This window comes from Panicum virgatum, chromosome 7K (genome assembly GCF_016808335.1).
Source record: "Panicum virgatum strain AP13 chromosome 7K, P.virgatum_v5, whole genome shotgun sequence".
In the NCBI taxonomy this organism is placed as follows: Eukaryota; Viridiplantae; Streptophyta; class Magnoliopsida; order Poales; family Poaceae; genus Panicum; species Panicum virgatum.
Window position 1 is genome coordinate 16484565 of NC_053142.1, and position 26248 is coordinate 16510812.

The window sequence follows — 26248 nt, forward strand, 5'->3', positions numbered from 1 at the left end:
TGGACATTCATTGCCGGTCCATCTGCATTATTTTCAAAAAATAAAACTAATTTCACTAATAAAATTCTCATATGCATAAATAGTTCAAATGCATAGATTTTGTTACACGTATCGATAAATTAATCTTCACCAAATGAATAAATTCTCATAATTAAAATAACATGGATAATTAAAAGATCTACATAATCCATTACAGAACATGATAAAATTAAACAGTACATATTAAATTACAGGATAATAGGATACATGCTAATCCCAACTACTCACAAGACCTAATACAAAGATATGAAATGCTTTCTTAATCTAACGATGAATGGGACTGCTAACAAGTCCAAGATGCTCCTCAGGGCGGAACTCAAGGGGTGCGCTTCAGATTATTGCGTATTGACGCCTGAGCGGACGCACGGCGCGCCAGGCCCGTGGGGCTCGGCCGGCGGCGCCGCTGCGTTTGCCCGTGCGCCGTTGAGCATGGGGAGCCAGTGACAGGCCTGTGGCGGCCGACCACAGCTCGCCGCCGGGTGTCAGGAAGCGAGCAGCGAATCAGGCGTTGGCCGTCCGGCCACATGGGCGGCGGTGGATCTGCACTTCGATTCCGCAAAGGGGCTTCATGCGGCTCGGCTCAGCGGCGCGTGGCTGCGCGCGGGGGAGCCGGCGCACGTGGGCAGCCGTGGCCGGCAAGCGTCCTCTGGTGGCGGCACGGGCGCTCTCCGGTGGGCAGCCTCCCGGTTGCCAGCGGGCATTCTCCGGTGGTGGCGCGGGCGTTCTCCGGCCGGCGACGTGCGCAGGGGGAGGCGTTGGAGGCAGGGATCTGGAAGTGGGGATGGAGACGGCGGCGGCGCGAGGGAGGGAGGGGTGGATTTGGGCGTGGGAAAAGAGAACGGGTGAAAAGAAAAAAGAAAAAAAAGGAGCGCCTAGTTCGAACCGTGGGCAATGGTCGGCATCGCGCGGGGGGAGCAGTGGGGTGGGTTGCGTTGAAGCCCGACACGAGGCTTCAACGCGCTTTGAATGGTCGGATTTGATAGGGCTGCAATCTACACTGTTTATTTTGATGTGTGGGATTTTTTGGGTAACTTTTTTCAGTAGTCGTAGATTGGTTCTCTCAGCGGGTGACAGATCGCAGGTGGACGTAGCAAATTTTTCATCCATCCTTTGGTGGATGGATATATATATATATACCGTGCTAGCCAAGTTCTGTCATTTTCCTTCCTTCACATACCGTGACTGATCTTCATAAATTAGGCCAAGTTTGTGGTAATGATAAGGGTAGTCGAATCAAGGGTGCACGGATATTTGCAGAGCATTTCATAGAAACGCTGCCAGATCGTAATGTAAGTATATTTAAGCTCCCTCGAGTCGTAAATAAGTGATATTGTTGATTTTGACGCACAATCATCAAAACATAAACTTGAGTAATACTTTTTACTACAAAATATTATAAATAGTCAAAATGTACACTTTTATAAAAGAACATAGATATATCTACTCGTATTATTTTTAAATATCTAATCTCAACATATAAAATTAATATTTGCATTAAAATCTTAGGACGAATGGTATGACTGACTACGGTTAAGACCAAAACGCCATTTATTTATGGCTTCGTCTGCCTCAACAAAGAGTACCGTCCAACTTGTGTGTTCCCGGAGATATATATCAACCAAGCTGCTGCAGTTTTTCTCATCGGACCATGACAAGCTCAATTAGCTTTATGGTATTCTATTCGTGGGATCTCATGTAATAATATAATAAAGATCTATTCCATATATAAGCCGTGACCGGGCACTTGCTTGAATCTAAAGAACACTGCTAGAAAACTTGACATCAGTAGCAGACGGGAACCCCGGTTATTACCGGTCACCCGCCCGGTATCGTACCATTTAGTACCGGTCAAAAACGCTCGGTACTAAAGGGGCGATTTAGTACCGGTCCATAACACCGGCAGGTATTAAACGATTTTGTACCCAAAAAATAAAGAAAAAAATGAGGAACAGCTGGGAGCCTCCCGCACATGCGCATCATCGCAGGTCACAAGTCACGCAAATTTCACGCGTAATTTGTGCGTGCGCGGTTCCTGGGATTCGAACTCACGACCTCCATCCTTGCGCAAATATTTAAAATAAGTATCTCTCTATTTATTTCCCGGTATGTCCACATTGTTTCCAGATAAGGATATTTGATTGCAGAAATTATATTAAATATTTGGGCATCTAAACTGTCACAAATGAAAAGGTTGTCAATAATAAAGTTTTAGATCTGGTCAATCTCTACAATTTTGATAAAATATTTGTCTTCTTCCGATTTCATATGTAAAAGATAATTTTTTCCATGCGGTTTCAAAGAAAATGAATTATCACTTCGAGCTACGGTTACATACCGATGGTGTCGGTCTGAAACACGAGTCGGCGGTGATAATCATTTTCACCACCGGCTCCAACATCCACTACACCCCCACCTACCTTTGAACCAGCGGGGAAATCTTTTAACAAGTGGTTTTTGACGACCAGCGGTGAAAATGGCATTGCAAAAATATTTTCTATAATAATGAATAGAATACTCAGCATAATAATGTATTCAAAACCTTGCATGAGGCAAACAATAATCCCCCCCCAGATTTTTCATTGAAGTTTTCATATTACTGTCTCATGCGTATCAAAAGGAAGAAATGGCCAAATCCTTGAAGTGAAAGTCCCTATAACATATATAACTTCGTGGAAAGCCCTTTCCCAAGGAAATTATCCTGCACTTGCACATGGATGAAGAAAAAAATCATCCTCCCCTTGTTTTTCTTGTTTATATTAAATGATCAACCTTTCGGTGTTTTTTTTCTCACAATGTTTTGGTAAAAAAAACTATATTATGAAAAGGCATACGATTAGGTTTGTTGGGAGGTCGAAGATGTTAGTGTCAAGAAGTTCCGGTTATAAATAGAGAGGATGGATTGAAAAAGTGGTTGTGCGTTATGATGAGATAAATTAGTTAGCAGGTAGTCTAATTGTTTAATACGATGATATGTGCGTTATGATATGATGAGATATATTAGTTAGTTAGTAGGTGCCTACGGCTTCAAGGGGCACCAGGCACGGCCGCACGGGTGGAGAGGAAGGTTGGCCAGGCTTCGCTCGGGACCTCGACTTGCATGCTCACGTGTGCTATCTGGACTCAGGTCGGATGGTGCTGGGCACTGGTTGGGCCTAGAGACAGGTGGACCGGGTCGTGCAGGAGCGTGGCCCACGAGGACTCGCGGAGCCCACCTGATTGGAGTGCTGTGCGGGGAGTCCGAGCTCTCCCCGTACACGATTGGGCCCTGAACAAAAAGAAAAGAGGGAAAGAAGAAGATGACATGTGGGGCCATGACATCGGACAGGTTAGGAGAGGAGGGATAAGCTGGCCACTATGCTGAGGAAGAAAGCGGCAAACAGGAGGTGCAGAGAGAGAGGTGTAAAGAGTGAAGCAAAAAGATTGGCAGGGGAAGGGAGATTGGGTTGAGTAGGATTCGGAAAACGATAAAATCAAGTTACAGCTCCTGTTTCGAACGTGATTCGATTGTGAAGCGAGATTAAAGAAGAACTTGACGGGGCATAATAAGTTGAATCCAGTCCGGGAATATAAAGAGAATAGGATTTGAGTAGCTCAGGATATATTTTTAGACTTAAAACAAATCTAGATAAATCTTTTAATCTAAAAAAAATACCCAAAAAGTTTGAAAGTAATTCCAAGGAAAATCTTGGAGATAGTTTGGGACACGAGTCCAAATAAAATACTAGCTTCCATTAAATGGATTTAACTCTAGGGAAAAGTGAGAATAAATGCCAGAAAATTCTAGAAAGTTCTCGAAATATTAAGAAGATGAATAATTTTATTCAAAAAGATATTTACAACCCAAAATTGAAATTTTGTGGTGTGACAAGTACTCTACAAAGGCCTCAGCCACCATGAACATCCACATTTCTATTGTCACCATGGTTCTTTCAGCCACCGTAATCGTCATCGTAATATGCTCACGAGCTCCAGCCTCGCGCAACCCTTCCTTACCAGCCCACCTATGCACAACATGTGATTGGGTGGGAGATGCATTCCTTTTGAAGTAACCTGTGGATGACTATTTAGTACCGGGCCAAAACATCGGACGGTACTAAATGTCGCATTTTAATACCAGGCCACGCTACGGCCCGGTACTAAGTAGCAAAAATTATATTACCAAATATTTTCTTTAAAAAAATCAAATTTCAACAGGCCGGGCCGTCCGCCCCCACAGGCCGGACCGTCCGCCGGTCAAGATGTTCGGACATCCGAAACATCTGCACGTATGTCCCAATGGCAGATGGGACATACATGCAGATGTTTCGGATGTCCGAACATCTTGATCGGCGGACGGTCAGGCCTGTGGGGGCGGATAGTCCGCCGGCTAACGTTCAAACGAGCAGCTCTTTTCGGACGTCCGAACTTACATGCAGCCATTTTGGATGTCCGAACGTCTTGACCGGTGGACGGTCCCGCCCATTGGGAGCGGACGGTCTGCCACCTATGGGGGGTTCGGCCAGCTTGCTTCTGGGCCGAAATTTGGTCAGTGATTCCTTGCCATGGTTAGTTCTCAAAATATATGGTGCAAGCTATTATTTGAATAAAATTTAAATTTAAATATTTAAAACAAGTATCTCTCTATTTATTTCCCGAAATGTCGACATAGTTTCCATCTAAGGTTATTTGATTGCATAAATTATATTAAATATTTGGGCATCTAAACTGTCACAAATGAAAAGGTTGTCAACAATAAAGCTTTAGATCTGATCGATCTCTACAATTTTGATAAAACGTTTGTCTTCTTCCGAATTCATATGTAAAAGATAATTTTTTCCATGTGGTTTCAATGAAAATGAATTATCACTTCGAGCTAAGGTTACATACCGATGGTGAAACCATCGGTTTGAAACACGAGTCGGCAGTGATAATCATTTTCACCAGTGGTTTCAACATCCACTACACCCCCACCTACTTTTGAACCGGCAGAGAAATCTTTTAACAAGTGGTTTTTGACGAACCGGCGGTCAAAATGGCTTTGCAAAAATATTTTCTGTAATACTGAATAGAATACTCAGCAAAATAATGTATTCAAAACGTTGCATGAGGCAAACAATAATCCCCCCCCCCCCCCGGATTTGTCATTGTAGTTTTCATATTACTGTCTCATGCATATCAAAAGAAGAAATGGCCAAATCCTTGAAGTGAAAGTCCCTAGAACATATATAACTTCGTGGAAGACCCTTTCCGAAGGAAATTATCCTGCACTTACACATGGATGAAGAAAAAAATCATCCTGTCCTTCTTTTTCTTGTTTATATTAAATGATCACCCTTTGGGTGTTTTTTTTTCTCACAATGTTTTGCTTAAAAAAACTATATTATGAAAAGGCATATGATTAGGTTTGTTGGGAGGTCGAAGATGTTAGTGTCAAGAGGTTCCGGTTATAAATAGAGAGGATGGATTGATAAAGTGGTTGTGCGTTATGATGAGATATAGTAGTTAGTAGGTAGTCTAATGGTTTAATACGATGATATGGCCAGAGAAAATGTTTGCTATCGTTCATGTACAGTTCTGCTGAGCCAAGGTTGCGGGTTGTCTTGTGTCTTTAAATATCTGAAACGATTGCTTGCTTTTCTCAGTGCCATGCATCTTCACTTCCACAGATATAGAGTTCAGCATATATTGTATATATTCGACACGCGGTGACCCATTATATCACTCAAAGTACTCTACAAAGGCCTCAACCACCATGAACATCCATGTTTCTATTGTCACCATGGTTCTTTCAGCCACCGTAATCATCATCGTTACCAATACCGAGCATGCCACCCTGCCTATCACACTTGTCAGCCTCCAACCCATCCAATTATTGCTGGTGGCATGTCTCCTTGCTGGTGTGGTCCTTCTTGCCGGTGTGGCCGGTGTATACATGAAGAACCACCCCGTAGCATATACCTCGTTGACTATGCCTGCTATTATGCCAGCCCAACCTGTCGTCTCCCCATTTCCAGTTTATAGAGCATTGCAAGCTCATGCCATCATTCTATGATGATCGTCACTACTACAATAAAGGTTTGTAGGGGCGGATAAAAACGTATTTTTAGGGGCGGATAGAAAATCCGTGGCAAGTTCTCGCTGCTAAAAATACCCCTTTTTCAGGGACGGAAAAAAGAACCTGCCCCTAAAAATTCATTTCCAGGGGCGGGCCACCCCCTCAACCGCCCTTGGAAATGCATTTGCCCTCAACTGCCCCTGGAAATGCATTTGTAGGGGCGGTCCACAAGCCCACCCGCCCCTACAAATGATTTTCTCGCCAATAATTTTTCAAATTTGAAAGTTTCAATTATGTTTTCCCCTATTTTTTGCAATTTGCCACCAATTCAATTCATTCAATGTAGTAGGCGATCCAAACATAGAATATATTCAGTAAATAAAAATTCTTACGCATACAAAATTAAATTATATGAAAACTAAACATCATTACATTACAAATTGTTAAAATGTATATTGAATACATGTTTTTCTCCTAATCCTCCCTAGGACCACTACTTGTGGCGGCACAGTGCTGTTGGTTCTCCCATTCACGAAGCCCAATGTATTTATCTTCTGTTGCCAAATCTTGTACTTCATAGAAAAATTTGCCCCTCCATTGACCACTTCATGCATAATGAAACGGCACAAATCGTCGACTACATTTAGAAGTTGTTTCTCGTGGAGCTGGCTACCGTGTTCTTCAGGATGAATATGCAATTATGGAAATTATGGTAAAATTATGCAAGTGTTAGTGATAGTAAAAAAAATTGTGTAGACATATGCATATAACCCTAATAAAGAGTAGCCCCTTACACGTTCTGGATCTGTAGTATATCTCCCTTGCTGCCTCATATTCTCGCACATGTAGTACCCACAGTACACCGAACTTGCGGGTTGCTTGTGGCACGGGAATCTTGTGCGCAAAGTCATTTCACTAGGTTTGTCGGCAGGATGAGCTCCTCCTTTACGAATGTAGAACTTGTAAGCCCTGTTTTAAAATGAATGAAAAAATAAATGAAAGTTAATTTATATATGTATATTTCTCTAGAGAAATAAACATGATGTGCACGGGAAAGATAAAAAGAAATTCACTCACAATTGTATAATTTTTAAGAATTCTTCATAACGCTTGGTTGACCAATCCAAGGAGTCGAAAACTAGAATTTTTTCGAGCTTTGGTTGTATAAGGAAAGCAATCCAGTGATTTCTGAGGAAAAAAATATTATGTACATTTTGTAGGCATGGATCGGAGCAATGGTTTATTATGAAATGGTCGATATTAGACTTACTGGATGTGGTATGGAGCATATATGACATCCATGTCTTCCCATCACGTCATCATAAGCGATTTGTAGGCCGCAACATTTGTGATGGTCTCGTCATGAAATTTTTTTTGTTCCTTTTGTTTTTCCTTCTTGGTTGGAAATGGCTTTAGGTAGTCATCAGTGTCCGGCATCTATTTTGGCGAGGCGTGTGCAGCCTCGCAAATCGCAGCAGGGTCAAGGTATCGGACCTTTTTCTTTATAATAATGGCATCATATGTTTGCATCCTATAGATAATAATGTATGACAATTACATATTTATGCACATAACACAGTTCTTTATGCAGTAATACAAAATGAATTAGTATCATGAGCACTTACATGCACCAGAGTCGAACCATTTCAATACCAAGTTGTTGGAGACGGAACATGTGCTCTATATCTGCAAAATCGAACATGATATCAAAGATTCCGGGCCCCTTAGGTCCGAAAACATCCGGATGGTGCGGAGCATATGTGGTTTTAAGGCCAAGTATACATGCCCTCTTGTACCAATGATGAAGCCTCCACATATAAGGAGGACAATCCCTTAGTGCCTAGTCCAGTAGCAAGTCCTTTCCATACACAAACTTTAAAGGAGCATCCTCCAAGTCTTGAATTTCATCAACCCCAATTGACAATTTGAATTCCGTGTCAGTGCGGGGCGTAGAAAATCCGAACCGTCTGCTGCCACTAGAACTTGCTAGATTATCCTTGGTCTTAGCCTTATTAGACTTTGCATCACACTTTACATTTGCGGTGTGCCATCTATTAACGATTTATGACCCTTCTTTGTCCTTTTGGTATGGCCGCAGCATTCGAGGCAGCAATGATCGAGCAATTGAAGTTGGGTTCGGTGATCGAGTCCGTGGTGCATGTAGTGATGGCTCTTGTGTTGGTGATACTCTGGTCTGTGGTGATGGCTCTCGTAGTTGTGGTGATACAGGGGCCTATGGGGATGGCTCTCGTGATTGTGGTGATATGGGGGCTTGTGGGGATGGCTGTTGCGGTGGCGGTGATACGGGGCCTTGTGGGGATGGTTGTTGTGGTGGTGGTGATACGTCGGCCTGAGGGGATGGCTCTTGTTGTGGTGGTGATACGAGACCTTGTGGGGGTGGTTGTTGTGGTGGTGGTAATACGTCGGCCTGAGGGGATGAGTGTTGGGAAATTGGAGCCGCTGGTGATGGGTGAGCCTGAGGTGTTGGCTCTTGTGAAAATGGAGCAGCTGGTGATGCCTCTCGTGGTTCTGTTGATGACAGGGCCTAAGTAGCCAAAGGTACCTGATCAACCAGTAAGATATCTCGTTTATGTCATAGGATGGTGGTACCAACACATTCTCCAAGGCAACTCTTTCCATTTGCAGTGGGGAAATCTATCTCGTTATCCTCATAGATTGATTTTAAGAGTTTCTCTACTTGTACGCATGCATATCCGATGGGGATCGGTTTTCCCTCAAATAAACCCCTAGCTGGATGCACCTGGGCCTTGGCTACTTCCTTTGTCTTTCCAACCCTGCCGATCGGATATAGCAACAAGCAAGGAGTAATAGTCATTATCGTATCCACCAGATACTGCAGAGCTGTGGTCGAAGCGACACTACTTTGTGCACATGCCGAACTCGCTTGGCCAAGTACTGGTGGGGGCATGACCACCATCTATTGCTGCCCCACCTCTTGGGAGACAGGAATCATAAGTCGGCCCGACTGCTGCTGCTCCGCGAGAGTTGCAAAAAATAAATCCTTGAACCTTGCTTCCATTGCACTCTCTGCTGCTGCCACGATTTCTTCTTTATAGTGGTCATGGCTCCTATACCTAGCCCGGTCCTTCTCGGACCCATCTCTGATGCTCAACTTAGAGGACATACCTCTAACACGGCCTCCATGCTCTTTAGACCCAATGGCTGTACTGAGCACATCCACCTCCCTGTTGGGTTTGAACTCTCCTTTTTTTGTAGTTTGGCAAGTTTTAACATTCTTTCTGCCACCGCTTCCATCTCAGGTTGATCAAATTTTGGTTTTCCTTCAACTATCTTTGGCTTTCTTGCTTCAAGCCACTACCATCCATGGTCGTCCAATCCATCATAAGGGTCGGGTTGGCCGGCAGCTATTGCCGCCTCTCTTTGACGCCTCCACTGGTCGATCTTCCTTTGGTACCCACCTGGCCCAAGACGGACTTTATGTATGTTGCTCTTTGCTAATTTAGTCTGCTTCTGGCTTAGGGCTATAGCCTCTTCTGTAGTCTTCTGCCGAACAAACTCTTCCCATTGTGCTGGTGTGATGCCCCCGTAATCTGCGAATGGCGTTCCACCCTTTTGGACATACCGTGTATTCAGTTCGCTCTTCCACCGGCAGAATGTTTCACCCAGCATCTTCATAGCATAATGCCTAACTTGTTCTCTAGTTCCTCTGGGCAGAATAAAAGTTCTGCTCAACAATTGCCACATCACTTCTTTTCTCCCCTCAGGAACAAGGGGCCAACTTGGGATCGTTGGATCCAAAACCATCTTTGTCCTTATTATAGCACCGATAGCATTCCGAAACTTTGCAACAATCTGCGGAGGTTCTATGGCCTCTCCTACCGTGCTAATTACATTAACAGTAAATTGCCTTTTAGGGTACTGGTTTCTGCCTCGCTGACCCCGTTTCCTTTTGTTTTGTACGTCAGAGGCTGTACTTGCAGGTTCGGGGCCCAAGCTTTTATTGTCTTCCTCTGTGGGGCTAGGGGCTTGGCGTCAGTGCTTACCCCTTCCTGTCCGCGCCTGCATGGTTCATGATTCATCAAGTCCTAATGCGTAGTCTATGAAAATGTATGGAATTGCTTCATTGTAATTTGTCGTGTTTTCATTACTTGTTGTTCCGGTTCATAATCCGAATCAAGCGCCTCCATTGAACGACGTTCTCTTTGTGGAAACGGGTGTGGATCGAGTGGATCCTGCCACCGGCCGTCCACCCAAGCCCCTTGTCCAACCCTAGGGCCACCCTCGTCCCCACTTTCAGACTTGTCCGTCGCGGATTGGACATCGACGTCGGCTTGGGTCTCCAACTCCATTTGGGATGCAATTTCTAGAAGCTCGGTTTTGCATCTCTGTGTCATCCCTTCGAGGGGAGGATGACAACGCGGGATCCATCTATGACTTCTACACAGATCACGATGAACATTTCACATTTAATATATAATTACTTGAATAGAAATGCTACAAATGCAGACTTCATAAGTACAATATGATTCAATATTACTACAAAAAAATATATTTATATATATAAAGTACAATAGGATTCAAATTACAATTAAACCATAAATGAGAAATTCTACAGAATATATATAAAGTATATGCCATTCAAATTACAATACTTGAAAAAAAGAAATAAATAATATTAGAGTGTACATTACAATATCATGAGCATATGGCTTTCAAATTACAAGTATCTTGAATAGAAATAATACAAATGCACATTATACAAATATCATGAGCATATGGCTTTCAAATTACAATTATCTTGAATAGAAATAATACAAATGCAAATTATACAAATATCATGAATAGAAATAATTACAATTATTTCTGGAAAACCCTAAACCCTAAACAGGGGCTACCAGCTAGGCCCCACTGGTCAGTGAGAGGCCCAACCCAGCCCCAGCTCCCGTACAAAATGGGCATGGCCATGGCCACGGCCAGGCACGACGGCGGCGGAGTTCGGCCGGTGCAGGGTAGGGAGGCAAGGCGGCGGTGGGGCGGCGGTAGGGTCGCGCCGGCCCGTGCAGGGGCGGCCTGCGGCAGGGGCGCGGCGGCGAGCAACTACGGCTGTGCCCTGATGGCGGCGGAGCAAGAACCCAGGGGGAATGGGTTGGGGAGGAAGAGGAGGTTACGGGGAAGCTGACTGTGGGCTCGATTTGACGGAGGACGGCCAGAGAATGGAGATCGATGAACGGGCAGCGCTCCGGCAGAGGAGCACAGGTGGCTTCGGCGGTGCAAGCCCTGATTTGGCCGGGGTAGGGCTCGGCCTAGTTCGGGGATGGGCGGAGGACCTCGAGCGCGAGGAAGAATAGCGGGACGCCACGGAGGCGCCGCCGCGCGGAAGGCGCTGCCGGTCGAGGAGGGGCCGCCGCGGGTAGGCTCCAAGGCACAGGGAGGGAGGTGCGGCCGCGGAGGCTTCGGCGCCGGCGGGGATGGGTGGCGGCGGTGCAGGCAGGTGGCACAGCGGCGGGCGGGCAGGAGGCGCGGCAGTGAGGGAGAGGCACGAAAAATTTCGGCAGCCTGACGGCGTCCCGCTCGCTCGATCCGAAAATGTTTCTAAGTCCCGGCGGGGAGGGTATCTATAAAGAACCAATTGTTGGGGCTAGCCGGGGCGCCACCCGCCCCTACAAATCGATTTCTAGGGGCGGGTGGCGCCCCGGCCCGCCCCTAAAAATTATTTTCCATTTATGGCTGAAAATTGTAATAATGCAAATAAAATAGTAAAATAAATAATAAAATTGTGAAAATTTTACTATAGAGTTATTGTCACTTGTGTAACATAAGAAAAATATCTAAAACAAATTTCTATGAATATATTAAATAGAAGTGTTGAAACAACAATGTATGGCTATGTCATACTTACATCTCATATAACTTAAGGCAAACTTTGTGTCTTGAACACTAAATATGTTGAATTGTATTGATTATATTTTTCACGTGTTCTACAGCTAACTAATTGGCAATGGTAAAAAATTCAATTTTTTCTGAAATGTTTTGTAGCTCCTTTTAAATTAAAAGAATTACCCGACTTATTTTGAAAACAATTTGTAGAGGCGGGCCGGGGCACCACCCGCCCCTACAAATTGTTTTCCATTTATGGCTGAAAATTGTAATAATGCAAATAAAATAGTAAAACAAATAAAAAAATTATGAAAATTTTACTGTAGAGTTATTGTCACTTGTGTAACATAAGAAAAATATCTAAAACACATTTCAGTGAATATGTTAAATAGAAGTGTTGAAACAACAAAGTATGGCTATATCATACTTACATCTCATATAACTTAAGGAAAACTTTGTGTTTTGAACACTCTTGAACACTAAACATGTTGAATTGTATTGATTATATTTTTCAAGTGTTCTACAGCTCACTAATTGGCAATGGTAAAAATTTCAAATTTTTTTGAAATGTTTTGCAGCTCCTTGTGAATTAAAAGAAATACTGGAATTATTTTGAAAATAATTTGCAGGGGCGGACAGGGGCGCCACCCGCCCCTACAAATCGATTTCTAGGGGCGGGTGGGGGGCTGGCCCGCCCCTACAACCTGTTTTCAAAAAATATTCCTGTAATTATTTTAATCCAAAGAAATAGCAAAACACATGATAAAATAGTCTTATGTCACACTACTATCCCATACATTTTAAGGCTAACTTTGATTCAGAATCTCATAAACAACAATCTCAAAATATAATACAAAATTAGGCTAATGTTTGAACAATTGTATTACCATAAACAAATTACAATCACTTTCGCACATTAATACAGGAATGCACGATATATTTAAGCGGTAACAATTCTCGATTCACCATCTTTGCGCATCCAAGGCTTCTCATCTTTTCTGATGCCCGCTTCTATAATTTTAATCTTCTGTGGAAGATTTGTGAAGAGGTTCATTTGATTATACTGATTGTATTCTTCCACATCATCGATTCCCTCAACTCCTATGATATCTTGTTTTCCAGGGACAACAACATGTTTTGTCTTCTTTGCGGGATCAGTTACGTAGAGTACCTGTGCGACTTGTGAAGCAAGTACCCATTGGTCATCTTTATATCCAATATTGTTGAGGTCTACAACCGTGAGTCCATATCCATCCACCTCAACACATTTCGGATGTTTGACCCAATGACACCGAAAGACCAGAATTTGTATATTGGAACTATAGTGCACTTTCCATATATCTTCTATGACACCAAAATATGTTGTATTTTGTCCTGTTCTCTCGTCTAAGGCTTTAATACGAACACCACTGTTCTGGGACACGGTCTTCTTGTCCTTGGCTACAGTATAGAATAGATATCCATTAATATCATATCCTTGCCATGATGTGACCTGGCTAGATGGACCCGCTGCCAATCTTTTGATTGTTTGTTCCTCCACGGACTCCCCATCTGGTAGATGCAGGTCCTTCAACCATGCAGTCAGTCGATGCTTGTGTTCTCTCATGATCCAATCAGCCGAGCGACCATTACTTTCTGCACGAATCATGCTCAAGTGTTGATTGACTAAAGGTGTCATTATCGTGAGGTGCTGCAATATGCTATAATGTGCTTGTTGCACACCTTTGAAATCTTTGTCGATGAAGATTTTTCTCCCAACCGTGCCCACACCTTCCAACTGTGACACCTCTGGTGTCAGTTTAACCAAAGCTAGGCAATTAACATAACTTCACACACAAATGAGCTAAGAAAACTTAAATAAGAACCCTATATCTAGTTCTTGCAAACCTGTGTGTAAATGTATGTGTGCATGTGTTTGAGTGCAATGTGTTTGAAACACAATAATTGGTACCCTTTTAAACTTGACTTGACATGTGTGGTAAATAAGGCAAAAATAAAAAAATAAATATACTTCTCATAATGAGCTATAAACTTGCTGTGCAAATCAAATCCAAACTGGAAAGCCCTCAAATGCAAAGATCAATAGAACCATTATTTGATTTATGAAGAGCTACTAGTTTAAACAAAATAAAAATTCGAACAAAAGGTTAAACATTCCTTTGGCTCATGATAACAAAGATTTATAAAAAAACACTAATGCATCCTTGTATAGGAGTATGTGTGGATAGAAAACTTGTTACTTTAATATTCTCAAAACTTTCAAGCTAAACTTGTCATAACAATGTAGTTAAAAGACACATTCATATTTTTGTGACACATAGTTTAAATTAAAAGATGTTTTGGCAAATTCAAGATTTAAACAAATCAAATAAATAGGAGTTCTATTTCTAGTGTTAAGGAAGTTAAAATAACTTCAAACCAATGCAATGAAGCCTATGAAAATGAATAGACATATTCACCATGTCATGTTCAACAAAAACCTAGTTGAAGCCTAGGAGTAAAAGTGAAAAAATTCACATGAAATGATGAGTACCTTAAATGGCAGTTTTTGAAATAATTAAATAACTCTCAAACCATTGCTCGAATGAAAAAGTGCATAACACGAAAGTTGTAGATCTCGAAAAACTGAGCAAAAGTGGTATTCAACACTTTTTCATTTGAGGCCAAGATGAGGGAGAAAAATTGAAATTACAGAACTGGGTGGATGACCAAGGAAAGTGTCTGGCCCCCAAGCATGGCTCAAGCAATATGGACTTGACTAGATGGGAAATTACGTGCACAAATTTCGTTCCCCATGGTAAAAGGCAAACCCGCAATGCTATTGCTGCCAACACAGTCCTAAGAGCAAGAACTCGCTCGCCTGTCCGTGAAACCATGGACCCAACTAGGTGCACTATACCCGAGAATGGTTCAGTAGATATGCCAGTGATGACATCCTTACGATGCAAACAGCACAATGGTCCGAGTGAGACGAACCGTTGTTTCATCTGTAGAAGTCCTACCCACTTCGCTCGAAGATGTCCTCAAGCCACACAACAAAATCAGGACCAAGGTTCTAGCCAAACAAATAAAAGCATGTGCAAAAGATTGCGGGATGAGCGCAAGAAACAGGCTGATCAGGTCGAACAAGGAAGGATCAATTTCACCACTCTTGAAGAAATTCATGAAGGTCAACAGAAATATAAAGAACTTGCATAACTTTCTTGGTCAGTACACTGCATTGCAACATGTGCAACGCATGCCCACGCACTTACTCAACACACTTGTGTGTACCACATTATGTGCATAAACCATGTGTACCATCACACCATGAACCGCACATCCACTAGCTTACCTCAGGACAAATGCACCAATCCGTGTGCATATTTCTTAGGAGTATGGGTCGTTGTATCCGTATATTACATCGACACAAACTTATCTGCCATGGGTTCTTTAACTCATTTAACCACATATCTGCATTGCCACAATACAAAAAAAAATGATATGTTGGTATTTCCACGATACGTCACGACTTTGAACAATGGTGCATCTCTCTCAAATCAAGTACCAACTCAATCGAATAAAATCCACCTTGCACAAGAATATCTTGAGAAAAGTTTGCTGCTACCGAAGAATAAGATCTCCATACTAGAAAGCTGTCAGATATAAGTGGACCAGCAGGTACAGAAGAGAAACCCAAATTTTTAGACCTGATCAACTACCTCAAAATAAGTTGAGCCTATGGAACAAAATGTAGTAAAACAAATCTCCTTACTTCTGTAAAATTTTGAAATTTTTTGGAGAATTGTAACCCTCAAAATCCAGTCTTTTGGTAAACCCCTATGATTCTGTCAACTTGTAGCAGTCTGGCCACATGAATTTTTCGACCCACTTAAACGCCTTTCCTGAGAAAACGTTCAACATGAATGTTGTGGAGAACTGAGTCTAGAAGCTACTGAAAAATTTTGAGAATTTCTTTTCAAGTGGTTTGGTACTTACAGTCAAAATACTAGCCCTCTGTTCAGTCTGAAATCTGGGTCAACCTTCCTGCAAACACTTAAGGATTTGACTATCTTAAGCTCTGTTTCTGAGTTAGAGTTGACTAGAGGAAATGATCACAATTATCTTAGGCACCCCCAGTAAAAATTTGACAATTTTTCGACCTTGGATTCATCAGTTATGCTAAATTCTATCAGCTACTCAGAATCTGTCCTGCGAAAATCGTCAAGCACAAGCTCTTTTAAAGAATGGAGAAGCCTAAATGTTTTACTGCGACAAGGATAGAGTTGTATGGTTTGAATCTCCATAGTGGATCAACTGAATCATTATCTCTGAAAACCAATTCTTGATAGGTCATCTCTCTCCAAAGCTTTCCAATCACTTGGGTATTAACAAAGTATATCAAGACCCTAGGCAAATTTCTCGCTGAATATATCTCCTAATGCTATACCGAGACCACTTATAAATACCGTTACACTCCAATTTTTTCCGATTATGGATTTCATGATTGCTTTGCCAAGCACCTCTCCAAGGCCAAATTCCATTTGGATCATTATCGACAATCGACACTTTTTCTTCAATTACACCCTATTCATACTACCAAGAAGTGAGCCAGTATTCCTCTTGATCATATTGTGGTCTACATATCACACCACATACAATTAAATTCAATAGTGGTGCTCAACTCCTAGCGCATTTTTGGAAAACCAATTGCAATCTTCTCCCGGTACCAAATTGATCCGAAAGTTCAACTTATCATCCTGGAACCGACGTCAAACTGAAAAGTGGACCGAATCTTAAAAGTCATGCTAAGATCTTACATCATGACAACCATGAAGACAAATGCCCGTTTTTAGCAGAGTTCTCACCCAGCTATCAAGCAAGCTTGAAAATGGCACTATTTAAAGCATCGTATGATCAAAGGTGTCGAACTCCTTTGAGTTGGTCACAAACCAAAGACCATAACATTTTGGACCAGACTTGATCATTAGGCAGAATAACAACCAAAGATAATACCAGAAAATCTTAGAGCTGAACACTCTAGCCAAATGAGTTATTTGGATATAAAAAAGAAAATCTTTGCAACTCGAAGTCGGTAATAATGTCTACCTTCTGGTTTCACCAACCAAAGGCACGCACACTGTCCACACTTAGTTTATTCACCTGAATCTCGGGGCGAGATTCTTTTTAAGGGGGGTAGGCTGTGACACCTCTGGTGTCAGTTTAACCAAAGCTAGGCAATTAACATAACTTCACACACAAATGAGCTAAGAAAACTTAAATAAGAACCCTATATCTAGTTCTTGCAAACCTATGTGTAAATGTATGTGTGCATGTGTTTGAGTGCAATGTGTTTGAAACACAATAATTGGTACCCTTTTAAACTTGACTTGACATGTGTGGTAAATAAGGCAAAAATAAAAAAATAAATATACTTCTCATAATGAGCTATAAACTTGCTGTGCAAATCAAATCCAAACTGGAAAGCCCTCAAATGCAAAGATCAATAGAACCATTATTTGATTTATGAAGAGCTACTAGTTTAAACAAAATAAAAATTCGAACAAAAGGTTAAACATTCCTTTGGCTCATGATAACAAAGATTTATAAAAAAACACTAATGCATCCTTGTATAGGAGTATGTGTGGATAGAAAACTTGTTACTTTAATATTCTCAAAACTTTCAAGCTAAACTTGTCATAACAATGTAGTTAAAAGACACATTCATATTTTTGTGACACATAGTTTAAATTAAAAGACGTTTTGGCAAATTCAAGATTTAAACAAATCAAATAAATAGGAGTTCTATTTCTAGTGTTAAGGAAGTTAAAATAACTTCAAACCAATGCAATGAAGCCTATGAAAATGAATAGACATATTCACCATGTCATGTTCAACAAAAACCTAGTTGAAGCCTAGGAGTAAAAGTGAAAAAATTCACATGAAATGATGAGTACCTTAAATGGCAGTTTTTGAAATAATTAAATAACTCTCAAACCATTGCTCGAATGAAAAAGTGCATAACACGAAAGTTGTAGATCTCGAAAAACTGAGCAAAAGTGGTATTCAACACTTTTTCATTTGAGGCCAAGATGAGGGAGAAAAATTGAAATTACAGAACTGGGTTTGGGAACTTTAGTCTAATTACGAAACTGCCACTGCCAGCACACCTCCCTCTCTCTCACGCCGTCCGTACTCCGGCGACGGCAAACCGCCCCGGGAACGGCCGTATGGGCCTGTGCGCCCCTGGTTTTGCTAGGAACCGCGTCGCCCTGGCTCGTCCTCCGCTTGCCACGCTCCCATGGTGACCTGGACGGCCGCCACGACGCCCGCCATGCGCCACGCCGCCCAAACGACGTCGCCGCTCGCCGTCGCCTACCTCTGCCCCTGCCCGGCCGAATCAACCTCCCCCGGATGGCGCACTGCACTCCCAGGAGCTCCCTCCCTCTCCTTCACCGCCTATAAAACGACCCCGAGCCCCCTCGCGTGCCCAGACCCCATCCACCACGGCCATTGGCGCCGGCGAGCTCGAGCTCGCTGTGGAGCCGCCTCCACCGCCCCGCATTGCCTCCCCCGACCCCATCCTCGCGCTCCTCGTTGACTGGTGGTGATCAAGGACCCAAAAACCGCCACCCTGAGCCACCAGAACCCCCTCGCCGGCGGCCACCGAACACGAGCTCCGCCCCTCTCCGTGGAACCGTCTCCTCCGTCCACCTCCCGGCGAGCCAAGACCACCATTAGGTGCGGCGTGAACCCCTCTCCCTTTTCCCCCACTTTCCCCTCGCCGCCGGTGACTCTCCTCGCCGGGAAATGCCGCGCCCGTACTCCCCTGTTCTGAACTTCCGCCAGGGACTTCCCCTGAGAAGAAACAGAAACCCAGGGGCCTAAGTGAAAAACTTACATGAACACTAGAATCAAAAGCTGCAAACTTGTAAATTCCATATAAAATCGTAGAAAAATCAGAAAAATATAAACTAGACTGTTCTGGAATCCTTAGAACATGAACTACAACTTTTGTTACATTCACATGTTCATATTTTGCTTCTATTTTAATCTGAGAAAAAGAATAAGAAAATCACCTTATGCATGTTCATGAAGTTCTACTCAGCAAATGACCTTGATTTTTGGATATGTTATCAATAATGGAATATTAAGATCACAGTAAAAAGATGACACCCAACCAAAACAGTTATCATATTGGAACAATCAAGATTCTCTAATCTGTTATTGACATTCTCGAATTAATACTGGAAAATATGCACATGAACTTGCTCTGGAATTTTTACTACATGCATGTGAAACTGAATCTCTGTTAATACCTAAATTTCAGATTTATTTGAGTTCATTTGATATATACCATGATTTATGCTTGTTTAATCAACTTAATTCTTCATATATAGTTCTTATGCTTAGAAAAATCTATATTTATTTATGAGGTCTCTTTTTAGCTCTGTGTTCCTGTCTAAAAATTTTGAGCTGCATTTACTGAGTTTTTCTTTGGTGAATAATCATGCTTAGTATCTTAGTGCTAGATTTACTATTTGTGTTCTGAGTAATCTACACCATAACTGATCTTGATCTTTGGACATGATCTTGTTTAGAGTATGTTATATCTGTAATAAAAATTTCATATGCAGTACTAGTTAAATGCACCTTGAGAAATTTATGCTAAATCATGTTAAGTTAAATGCATAACTAATTTATCTGGTCGTTATAAAGCTCGATAATTTTTATGGAGTATGTTTAGCTCATTAATAGGCTCTGGTAAAAATTTGAGAATCATATCCCTAGCACAACTCTCTGGTGAATTAATCTTATTTAATGGCTTGTTGTTTTTGTTCTTTTTATTACCTCAGCTGTATAAGTGAATAAAATCTGGAAAAATTACAGTGCTGAGTAGATGCTTGGTAGATACTCCCATAAAATTTGTAGCACCAGAAACCATGTCAAACCTTCTGTGAAAAAAGGTGAAGCAACTAGAGTAATCTACCTACATGAGTTAGTAGTGGTAATTGCTTTATGGTTAGATGCTGAAATTTATACATGAATGCTTAAATTCGGATCTGTGTTACATTAATTTTTCATCACTAGCTCATGAGTAGATTTGTTGCTATGAAATAGTGAAAGTCTGCTATGTTTTAATGATAAGAATAAAAATCAAAACACACAGCTCTTTTATGAAGTAAAGTGAAATTAAGAACTACTCTATAAACGATTGCCCAGAAAATAAAGTTAACTAAGACCACCACAACAAACACGTGCTATTCTGGACTACAACTTTATAGTGAAGGAAAGAAATATGTTATATCATGTTGTAACAATATCATTTCTGCATGCATATAGAAACGGTAAATCTACTCGACGGTGATTACGAGTTGGTGCCCGCGAATACTACCACTCCGGAGAGTGTCTCCGTTAGTTGTACTGGCTTGAATCAAGACCCGAACCAATGTTCGGAAGAGCCCAAGGCTACCTTTGAACAGTGCCCAAGAAGGCAAGCCCCGGTGCATAATCCCATTATTTTACGCCTTATATTCATCTTACTATTTGTATATGTTGTAATAATTTTTATTGCGCATTTACGTTTTCTAGGAGTTGATCGAAAACCTTAGGTGCATGATCCCTAGGTACCTATGTTTGATACCCGGATCTTTTTATCGACTAGTTGCCATGCTAATTAGGTACGGTAGAAGTCGAGGGGTTTCCTGCCTCTCGCGAGCATATAGGAATTTTATTGACTTTAATTCCTGCTGAAATAAAAGGACAACGGGCGGGGTTGTGTAGTTGTGATACCCCGCTGGTGTAGGAAAAATGGCTAAGGTCGCGGTGTGTGGCTCATTTCGTTAAGCGTTTGAAAGTACTAGCCACATGCCAAGAAATATGGTAATCTGTAAGCTGAAGTACCTGATTGGACCAGCGAGTGGAACGATCTCGCACCCTCTTGGTAGAAGTAGGTTTTATTTTTTTGTCCGGACGTACGGGTGCAGAGACGTCGGGCTCTGTAGTCGGGGAGGGTGTTCTGGATCCACGGACTGGAAAGAAAGGGGAAATGTTGTGTGGGTGACTTGGTTCCCATACGTGTGGTCTAGGTTCCCCTGGCCAGGTTGAAATCCGATTCAGAATCGTCCGCCTCTCACGGCATGAGACTGCTTAATGTTTTCGGTCACATAGAGTAACAAGTGGAACATGATGATGATAATACTGCTGGTTGATTAAATGATTGCTCTACCATGTTTGTGTAGAGTTAGTTGCAAATTAGAATGGTTAATCCAACTAGAAGATGGCTAGATAAAATCTGAAAATAAGGACCAACTCTTAGTGGCATTTTTGGCAAACAAACCCCACAAACCAAAAAGCCTTGCATGTCTAGTTATCGGACTATGTTATATCCGATGACGGGTCAGTCTTGCTGAGTATTAGTATACTCAGCCTTGCTTGTGGCACTATTTTTCAGGTACTAACTTCGAAGATCTATTTGCAAGTCTTACTTGGCCGTGTACCTTGCCTCCGGGCTGGTCTGTTGAGTGGGATGGCCCTTCAGCTGGTGCTGACCACCCTCCCACTGAGTGACGCTTTTCGTATGGGCTTTATTGATATGTCACTTCCTTTCGTTAGATGTTTTATTGCTTCCGCTGAGACTATAACACTTGAATAATTTGTGTAGTTCGGACTTCTGTAGTACTTTGCTACTCTAAACATGGTTTGTAATAAATTTTCCTTTCCGCTGCAAACTCTGAGATGTATGAAATGTTCTGTGTTGTAATCTCTGGGCTCACCCTCGTGTGAGTGTTGTCTGCTGATCCTGGAAGAGCGTGGCTTTTATCGAGGCTTCACTCGAGGAACTACCGGTGAGTGCCAATTTGGGTCAGAGTTGCTTAGCAACAAAGATCAGTGCACCCGGGCCCAGTAGTTTTGGGTGGTTCCGCCACAGCTGGCATCAGAGCTCGCAGACAGCCTACCAGAGATGGCAACCTCGGTTTTCAAACAACAATTTAAAACTTGACTTCAAAACTACTAAAGTTTTTGAAAGAGTTTAGGATCTCCAAGGACAAGTCTAGGACGTAAAGCCCTAGGGAATCTTATGGGTATAATCAGGTGGCTTATTTTGTATGGCTAACTTCCAGCACATTACTTTTCAGTATTTAAATTCTGTAATTTAAATTCTGCAACTACACGTCGCCGCGGAGGTATGCTTACTCAGTCAGCTGAGGGAGTCTGACCTTCCCGTCGGTGATGCGAGCCGAACGCTGAAGCTCAAGCAGTGGCCTACTTGAGCTGCTGCCCATATACCAACTTCGGTTGATTATATGGGGAGTAATGGTTCGAAATTGGAATTCAATTCCCCGTCAAAGACGGTACTCAGTCAATACGTTGTTTCGATAACGTATGCTTAACGTTGTCCATACGGCGGTAATTGTATGGATGCCGATTCTATAGTGATCGGTAATGAATGGGAACGCTTTCATGAGTGCTGGCACGAAAGGTTCATTTTATATACTGTCAATCCTCTGCAGGTATGCTAACTCGAAATCGAATCATAGGCTAGATATCTATATCGAGTAGCTATATAGTGAGAGACGTAATATGTATGCCACCAAAGTCATTTGCGTAAGACCAAGGTTACTTGGCAATTCTTTTCCTTGGTGAGGACGGATAGGTTCTGCATTCATCCCTAAACCTTTAGCAAAGAAATGTTGAAAACAAATTCCAATCAAAAAGATTACAAGTCCATCATTAAGGATCATCAAGGTAATCTGTAAAAATCTGGAATTCTGGTTTCCTTGAATTTTGAAAATATGAAGATTATCTCAAAATGAGTTTGGTCTGTAAGGTGAAATGTATCTACGCAAAATTCCAAGCTGCTGTAAAAATATGAGAATTTTTTTTGATATCTACCTTAGCGTTTTCAAATTTATAGTAGCCTTCTGCAAATCTGTCCACTTGGAGCAGTCTGCCTAAACTGAATTTTTCGACAATCTTAAGTTGCTCATCTGAAAAATCGTTCAACACAAAAGTTGTAGGTAACTTGATGAAGAACTCACTGTAAAATTTTGAATTATCTTTGCCAACTGGTTTGGTAGATATGGTCAAATTACTCTTTCTCTGGACAATCTGTTTTCTGGTTTGACATCACTTCAAAACCTTGAGCATATCACCTTGTTAGGATCTGAACTGGCCTTAGTGTTGACTAGATGAAATGTTCCTCACTACCTTGGGCATCTTCTGTAAAATTTTGAGAATTTTTGACCAAGTATATTGTCCTTGGTTAAGAAAACACTAGCTCTCTGTTCGCTGAATTTTCTGGACATACAGTAAGGAAGACTTTTAAGAAAAAGACCATCATAGGGTTGATCTAGACCTAGCTTTGACTAGAAAAAAAAATTGTGCACAATGATATTAGGAATGCCCTAGTAAAATTTAAAAAAAAAAATTGGACCCCTCAATTTAGAGTGACGAAACTCTAAACTTGCTTCCGGTACAATTGAAATCTCATTGTCCAATTTGTATCCTACGGGATATTGCTGAAATTTTCACCCTTGTATATGACTCTTCTTGGCTATGAGTTGAATAACAAAGTGGTCACAAATTCCCTGATCTAGATTCTCACCAATTTTCAGCTTCGTGGGACTAGTATACTACGAGCTATAGGCAAAACCCTATTGCCCGGCCTGCTGAAAACAACCAGAACAGAGAAGCAAAGACCGAATATTTCACCCATCTTAACCACTGTTTTAGCCTTGGGGTTGAATACCAAAGTTGCTCCAAACATCCTAAGCTACATGCCTACAAAATTTCAACTTCATTAGATGTATACAGTAGGAGTTATGGTCTAAATACAGAGATTCTGTTCAGAAAACCAGAGGTGTAGTAATGGACAATTTCAACCATCTTATTCTTAGAATTAGCCTCTGAGTTGACTACCAAAGGTGTAGCACGTCAAATTATCTAGTTGCTGTCAAAATTTCAGAAAGTTTCGATGAACCAAAAGAAAGTTACAAATTTCTTTGTAACGACTAACGCTACACAAACTGGTTACACAGCATTTGTTGTGTTCTATTGTGTTGCGCACTTGTTCATTGCATCTTGGAAGCTATACGAATCATATCGCTGATTCTTGAACTCATATATTTCAGATGGTGAGAGCAACCCATAGTACTCTAGATAATTTCGGTGCCAGTGGTAGCAGATCGCAGCCACCACCACCCGGCCTTGAAGAATTACTTGCCACCCAAAATGAGTTGCTTCGACAACTTGTTCAGGGACAGCAAGCGATTTCTCATTTTCTGCAGCAACAACAATTTCAACTAGATGGTCACAAGGTCCACCAATCTCCAGTTGTAGACTATCAAGAGCTCCATGAAGACACACAAGAAATAAAGGATGTTCACTCAGACTCCCTAATGCCACCATCACAACTTCCGATGAAACTTAAGGATGACCAAGGAAAGTGTCTGGCCCCCAAGCATGGCTCAAGCAATATGGACTTGACTGGATGGGAAATTACGTGCACAAATTTCGTTCCCCGTGGTAAAAGGCAAACCCGCAATGCTATTGCTGCCAACACAGTCCTAAGAGCAAGAACTCGCTCGCCTGTCCGTGAAACCATGGACCCAACTAGGTGCACTATACCCGAGAATGGTTCAGTAGATATGCCAGTGATGACATCCTTACGATGCAAACAGCACAATGGTCCGAGTGAGACGAACCGTTGTTTCATATGTAGAAGTCCTACCCACTTCGCTCGAAGATGTCCTCAAGCCACACAACAAAATCAGGACCAAGGTTCTAGCCAAACAAATAAAAGCATGTGCAAAAGATTGCGGGATGAGCGCAAGAAACAGGCTGATCAGGTCAAACAAGGAAGGATCAATTTCACCACTCTTGAAGAAATTCATGAAGGTCAACAGAAATATAAAGAACTTGCATAACTTTCTTGGTCAGTACACTGCATTGCAACATGTGCAACGCATGCACACGCACTTACTCAGCACACTTGTGTGTACCACATTATGTGCATAAACCATGTGTACCATCACACCATGAACCGCACATCCACTAGCTTACCTCAGGACAAATGCACCAATCCGTGTGCATATTTCTTAGGAGTATGGGTCGTTGTATCCGTATATTACATCGACACAAACTTATCTGCCATGGGTTCTTTAACTCATTTAACCACATATCTGCATTGCCACAATACAAAAAAAATGATATGTTGGTATTTCCACGATACGTCACGACTTTGAACAATGGTGCATCTCTCTCAAATCAAGTACCAACTCAATCGAATAAAATCCACCTTGCACAAGAATATCTTGAGAAAAGTTTGCTGCTACCGAAGAATAAGATCTCCATACTAGAAAGCTGTCAGATATAAGTGGACCAGCAGGTACAGAAGAGAAACCCAAATTTTTAGACCTGATCAACTACCTCAAAATAAGTTGAGCCTATGGAACAAAATGTAGTAAAACAAATCTCCTTACTTCTGTAAAATTTTGAAATTTTTTGGAGAATTGTAACCCTCAAAATCCAGTCTTTTGGTAAACCCCTATGATTCTGTCAACTTGTAGCAGTCTGGCCACATGAATTTTTCGACCCACTTAAACGCCTTTCCTGAGAAAACGTTCAACATGAATGTTGTGGAGAACTGAGTCTAGAAGCTACTGAAAAATGTTGAGAATTTGTTTTCAAGTGGTTTGGTACTTACAGTCAAAATACTAGCCCTCTGTTCAGTCTGAAATCTGGGTCAACCTTCCTGCAAACACTTAAGGATTTGACTATCTTAAGCTCTGTTTCTGAGTTAGAGTTGACTAGAGGAAATGATCACAATTATCTTAGGCACCCCCAGTAAAAATTTGACAATTTTTCGACCTTGGATTCATCAGTTATGCTAAATTCTATCAGCTACTCAGAATCTGTCCTGCGAAAATCGTCAAGCACAAGCTCTTTTAAAGAATGGAGAAGCCTAAATGTTTTACTGCGACAAGGATAGAGTTGTATGGTTTGAATCTCCATAGTGGATCAACTGAATCATTATCTCTGAAAACCAATTCTTGATAGGTCATCTCTCTCCAAAGCTTTCCAATCACTTGGGTATTAACAAAGTATATCAAGACCCTAGGCAAATTTCTCGCTGAATATATCTCCTAATGCTATACCGAGACCACTTATAAATACCGTTACACTCCAATTTTTGCCGATTATGGATTTCATGATTGCTTTGCCAAGCACCTCTCCAAGGCCAAATTCCATTTGGATCATTATCGACAATCGACACTTTTTCTTCAATTACACCCTATTCATACTACCAAGAAGTGAGCCAGTATTCCTCTTGAT

The 26248-nt window shown here is 41.7% G+C and overlaps 2 protein-coding genes across 3 annotated transcripts in view; both read left to right on the forward strand.

Annotated features, from left to right (window-relative positions):
- The first annotated feature begins 5640 nt into the window (after window positions 1–5640).
- On the forward strand, window positions 5641–10249 carry LOC120639860. Of its 2 annotated transcripts, none has more exons than XM_039915791.1 (2): window positions 5641–7558; window positions 8172–10249. In XM_039915791.1, the coding sequence occupies exons 1-2, from the start codon at window positions 7480–7482 to the stop codon at window positions 8624–8626; spliced, it is 534 nt and encodes a 177-aa protein (XP_039771725.1). In that variant the 5' UTR covers window positions 5641–7479; the 3' UTR covers window positions 8627–10249. The 2 variants fall into 2 exon arrangements, with proteins under 2 accessions (XP_039771725.1, XP_039771726.1); XM_039915792.1 differs by having other exon boundaries at window positions 5641–6093.
- Window positions 10250–11012: 763 nt separating this feature from the next.
- LOC120639959 (3-ketoacyl-CoA synthase 6-like) overlaps window positions 11013–26248 on the forward strand; it is a 48881-nt gene continuing 33645 nt past the window's right edge. The window contains exon 1 of the mRNA XM_039915868.1: window positions 11013–11160. Coding sequence (XP_039771802.1) covers window positions 11013–11160 — 148 coding nt within the window. The remainder of the gene's footprint in view (window positions 11161–26248) is intronic.

What these genes read in the sequence shown, in the direction of transcription:
- LOC120639860 (XM_039915791.1), top strand. Translation starts at nt 7,480, where the DNA reads ATGGCTTTAGGTAGTCATCAGTGTCCGGCATCTATTTTGGCGAGGCGT. An exon ending in CAAATCGCAGCAGGGTCAAG is followed by an intron (nt 7,559 to 8,171) that starts GTATCGGACCTT and finishes GTATGGCCGCAG; the next exon opens with CATTCGAGGCAGCAATGATC.